This window comes from Rhagoletis pomonella, unplaced genomic scaffold, assembly GCF_013731165.1.
Source record: "Rhagoletis pomonella isolate Grant_MI unplaced genomic scaffold, Rhpom_1.0 Rhpom_scaffold_00006, whole genome shotgun sequence".
Lineage (NCBI taxonomy): Eukaryota > Metazoa > Arthropoda > Insecta > Diptera > Tephritidae > Rhagoletis > Rhagoletis pomonella.
The window spans coordinates 57,811,361-57,816,039 of NW_023458560.1; the positions used below are offsets into that span (position 1 = coordinate 57,811,361).

The following is a 4,679-nucleotide window of genomic DNA, read 5'->3' on the forward strand; positions in this document are numbered from 1 at the left end:
ATTATCGAAATGGTTTTGAAAAAGTCCCGACAAAATTAATAAAAATTTAATTATATTAAGGTTTAAATTCTAAAATAACCTATTTATGTACATATCTGTGCAAGTTAATTAAAGTAGCCTAAATTGGGATAGGCCATTTTTCTTTTAAACCAATATTTCATTGGGTTCCCAATCAATATTTTAAGGATTAACTGACTATAGATGTTAAGATGCCTAATATATATAAAATTTTTCAAGTGCAACTTATTTTTTAATTCAAAGTCATACCTTATAAAGTTACTTACGCTACTTAAATTGACGGACACACATACATATGTATCCGAATAGCCTAATGTTTACACATCAAATTTCATGAGTACCTGCTACTCATGCCTTTCTTTTAGGCTATTATCGGTGAGGACATAGCAATTGGGGCTCATGCTGGCTGATTTCTCAACTTTATTCAACATTTTTCGTTTTTAAAACCGGAGTTATTGTTTTAGCTTTTAAAATTTTATTTTTATTAATTTTTATTAACGTCTTGTATAAAATTTTGCACAATTGTTTTGCCGTATCAAACTAAATTATCAAATTACAAACCAGACATTTCGGCGGAGTAGATTTTTTTTGGGTTTTATCTTTCTTGTTTTTAATGTTTTAATACAGCTGTGTTATAAAGCAAAGTATGAATGTATATATGTATGTATGCATGTAATTTCAGTAAGTAAATAGTAGTACTAATATTTATTATTGTATGTAGAAATAGACTTTATTTTATTGCAGCTAATGCATAAACTTATAACTGTAAATACATAAAACAGAAGTTTGTTTGTAATACATACACATATGCTGTTTTTTTTTAAGTTTATTAAGTAAATATATTTATTTAAATTATTTAAAAATCAGCAGTGGTTGAAAGTTTGCTACAAAACCACACTAACTTAAATATTGGTTGTTAATTGGTTGGGCAGAGAAAATAGCATACTATGAAGTTTGAGAAGGAATAAACAATAAAACACAGGCGTGCACGAGGGCATAAGTCAGGGCGGAGAGAGATTATATACAATTGACATTAATAGCTTTTATTTAGCGTTTTTTTTTTAGTTTTGCAGCTAAACGACAATCAGACTGCGGCGCTTAATAATACATATTGTGTTCGTTTTATGGGTTAAGTACACATGTACATATGTACGTATGTATGTATAAATAAAATGAATTTGCTTGATACTGAAGATACATCATATACTATATAATAATTACTTAGCTCGCACACAAAATTTGCATTAATTTAATTCATTTTTAGTGTGTTTCTCTCTTCTTTTGTTTTTTGTTTTCAAACTATTTCAACAAGTTTAACAATTACTACATTTTAATTGTTTACTAAAAATCAAGACTACTGAACAATAATGCAAATGCTTTAGTTTACGTTTTAATGGTATGTTTTGTCCATTATATTTCGATGCGGTAATTTATTTATTTTTTGAAGATTATGCACACGCAAGTAAATGCCATACTTTAAAGAATACACACGTGCATGCGCGATATAGTACCTAGTAAGTATGTATATTCTGCAGTGTAAAAATTTGTGAACTCAGTTTGTATAACTATTATTGAATTTTCAAGCAAACATCACTTAAACTAAGCACTTAGTTACGTGCGACTGTTCAGTATTATTTTATTCATATAAGTCGTCCAAGACTTGATTTGGATTATTTTGATTTCAAAAAAAAAAGAGATAATTTCAAATATATTGTTTTGCCATTTTCTTTCTCGCTTGTATTTACTATGTTTTTTTAATTTTGTTTTTAATTAAAAGAATTGCATCTACTTGGTTTTTTTTTGCGTTTTATGCAGCGCATGCTTTAAAAACACAATTTAACTGCTCTGATACCGCTAACGCCGTTTATGCCATCCCACCCCTAGCTATTGTTACCACTCTTCGCCGTTTCCATCTCCATACTCGCGTATCTCAACTTCATCGTACTCCCCCACTTTACATGCACATGTACTTCAGTTCGATTCCGGCTTTACGTTACGTTTTAGGATCGCCGCAGCCAAATCCTGTTTCATGGCTACCTCTTGTCGCTGGTCAGCTAATGGCTGTACGCTGCGTAGGCCATTTATGATATCCTTCGTCTTGCCGAAGTATATTTCGTTAAGCGTATTGCGTATTTTGTTCTCCATTTCCTCTACCATCTTGCCAATGTTTACAATATGTGGCGAAGATTCACTTACATTGGCGTCTTGTTCCGTTTGACGTGTCAACGAGCCGCCTAGATTCATTGTGCCAGAGCCTTGTTTGTTTGTTTGCAACCAGAGCATAGCAGTGGAGGTTAGTTTGTAATGTGCCGTTCGCCCCGTAGGCTTTTCTTGCACTTCCACGACGTGAATCGAGTCCCAGCAGCCACGTATTTTCTTATTACCATCGCCTGCTTTTTTAATCAATACTACCGCGGCAAAGCCATGCTCCAAGTCCCACAGGTATACCGAGGAAACGCCTCCTTCATAGTACATTTCGCGATATTGATCGAAAGCGTAGTTAGCTTCAATTTCCAATTTTCGCAAACGGTCTGACGGCATTTGTCCGTCTTCTAATGGGGGATAGTAAGTGTTTGACCACGGTGACCGATAAGAATCGCCATCGCGGTTATAATCGCACAAGAGGTAATCTTTGTTGTGTTCCTTATCTTTTGCGATTTTAAGCGGCTGATCCACTGACGAAAGCAAATCTTCGCATAATTCGGGTGCCAAGTCAATCAAATCAATTAGGTTCTTTTCGATTTGTTGTGGTGGCAGGCGTCTCATCAGATCAAGCGCACTGTCCATTTGTACGTCCGACTAGAAGAAAAATGAACGTTCAAGAAATATAGTCATGTAGATTAAGTAGAACTTAATAAATACTTGTTTTTTCTAAGGCTAGAAATTAATCAAATACGCTTAAGTAGTATTTTAGACAAAATTACCGAGCGCGCGATTATAAATTTGGGTTGAGGGGAGCATTACACACGGACCAGATGAAGGAATTGCAAGAGTTCTACAATAAACAAAGGTTTAACGTAGCAATTAAAGGTGTTAAAAAAAGATCTCTAGCTGATTTTTCATTGGACTAATAAACTGGTTCACTTCCGAGTTTGGCCACAATAACAAAGCCGCGGCTAATACAGCACAACACCAATCATAACATTAGCACTTTTACCATTACCATATATGGGCATGGATTTACGTGTAGCAACTCTTGCGCCTGCCCATTGCTTAAGTGCAAGCAATGCACCGGCATACCTTCAAGGCCAGCTTTAAGTCATTTTGACCAAATAGCACTGCCGCTTATTCTATTAATATATTTAATTTGCAACTAATTTCTGGCGATTACAAAATTATGAAAATTATTACTCACCATTTTGTCGCTCCGGTTGTACGTCGTTATCTCCCTTTATATCTGCTTCTTTTTCGGGTAGTGTTTAGTACCGCTCACAACTATTTCGGGCTATTCCGTCCAAATGGGTGGCCCGATCCAAAAAAAAATTTCACACACTTGTAGTCAAGGGTCCACGCAATCTTTTAACACTCACTTTTGTAAATTTTGGTTACTAATTTATTTACAAATTGGGTTTGAAATATGCCCTTTTTTGTAAAATTCGGAAATTAGCGTACATTTATCACCCCTATTCTGCTTAAATTAGCCACTTCACCAATATATTTTTGTATTCCCCTTCACTTTACACTTTACTTAATTTGTTATAACTTGCTTTACGACTTTAATATTAACCAATTCATCACAATTCATTAAATAAAAACACCTTCAAAATCACGCGTCTGACTTTGGTTGCATATGCAAATTAAATTAGAGGTGGGTAACTCAGCACTGTGCTGAGTTACTGTGCTGACTCTTAGAACTGTGCCGCACGCTCATCTCTCACCTCTGAAAAAATTTGTAACTCAGTAACTCAGTTTATGTGCTGACAATGTATAGCTCAGTGTGCTTCAGAGTCGATATGGTAACTCAGTTGATGTGCTGACACTTGCATAGCTCGGTTCGGCTGCATTGTTTAGAACTGTGTCAATATGGTAACTCAATTGATGAGCTGACACATTCACATAATACGATCTTCCAAAAAGTACCATAATAGATGGCATCAGGAGACTAACCATCAATTGAATATACGCAAATGAACTCACCAGTTGAAATCAGTTTTCTAAAATTTTGCCGGCCAGCTACGAATAGAAGCTAAGGATAACCTTTTCTAAATCGATTTCGATTACTAACATCAACAATAATTTCGATGCACATACCAATTGTGCGATAGCACACTTGTGCCAGCTCACTGTGCTGACTCATTAAAGTGAGTTGGAGTTACTGAGTCAGCACACCGAAATTTACAGAGTTACCCACCCTTAAATTAAATGGCGGAGTTCAGCTGTCAAACTCCAAAATATGCAAAAGAATGAGACACAAAAGAAGATAGGATATAACCCAGTAAGCATAAAAAATATACAAAGGTGTTCTCTGCAAAAGGTGTTCAGCTCCTTTTCTTCGCAAAACAGAAAGGAGAATTCTACTGCCTGAGGGTTATAATCACTAAGTGCGGCCGAAGGCCGCCTACGCAGAAAGGTGTTCTCTGTAAAAGGGGTTCAGCCCCCCTTCCTTGGCAACAGAGAAAGGAGAATTCTACTGCCTGAGGGTTATAATCCCTAAGTGCGGC

At 35.6% G+C, this 4,679-nt stretch overlaps 1 protein-coding gene across 1 annotated transcript in view; it reads right to left on the reverse strand.

Moving 5' to 3' along the window:
* Window positions 1-1,821: 1,821 nt before the first annotated feature.
* LOC118741013 (F-actin-capping protein subunit beta) overlaps window positions 1,822-4,679 on the reverse strand; it is a 3,789-nt gene continuing 931 nt past the window's right edge. Inside the window, exons 2-3 of the mRNA XM_036472799.1 lie at window positions 3,374-3,428; window positions 1,822-2,817 (exon numbers count right to left, since the gene is read on the reverse strand). Coding sequence (XP_036328692.1) covers window positions 1,990-2,817; window positions 3,374-3,376 — 831 coding nt within the window. The 5' untranslated portion in view covers window positions 3,377-3,428 and the 3' untranslated portion in view covers window positions 1,822-1,989. The remainder of the gene's footprint in view (window positions 2,818-3,373; window positions 3,429-4,679) is intronic.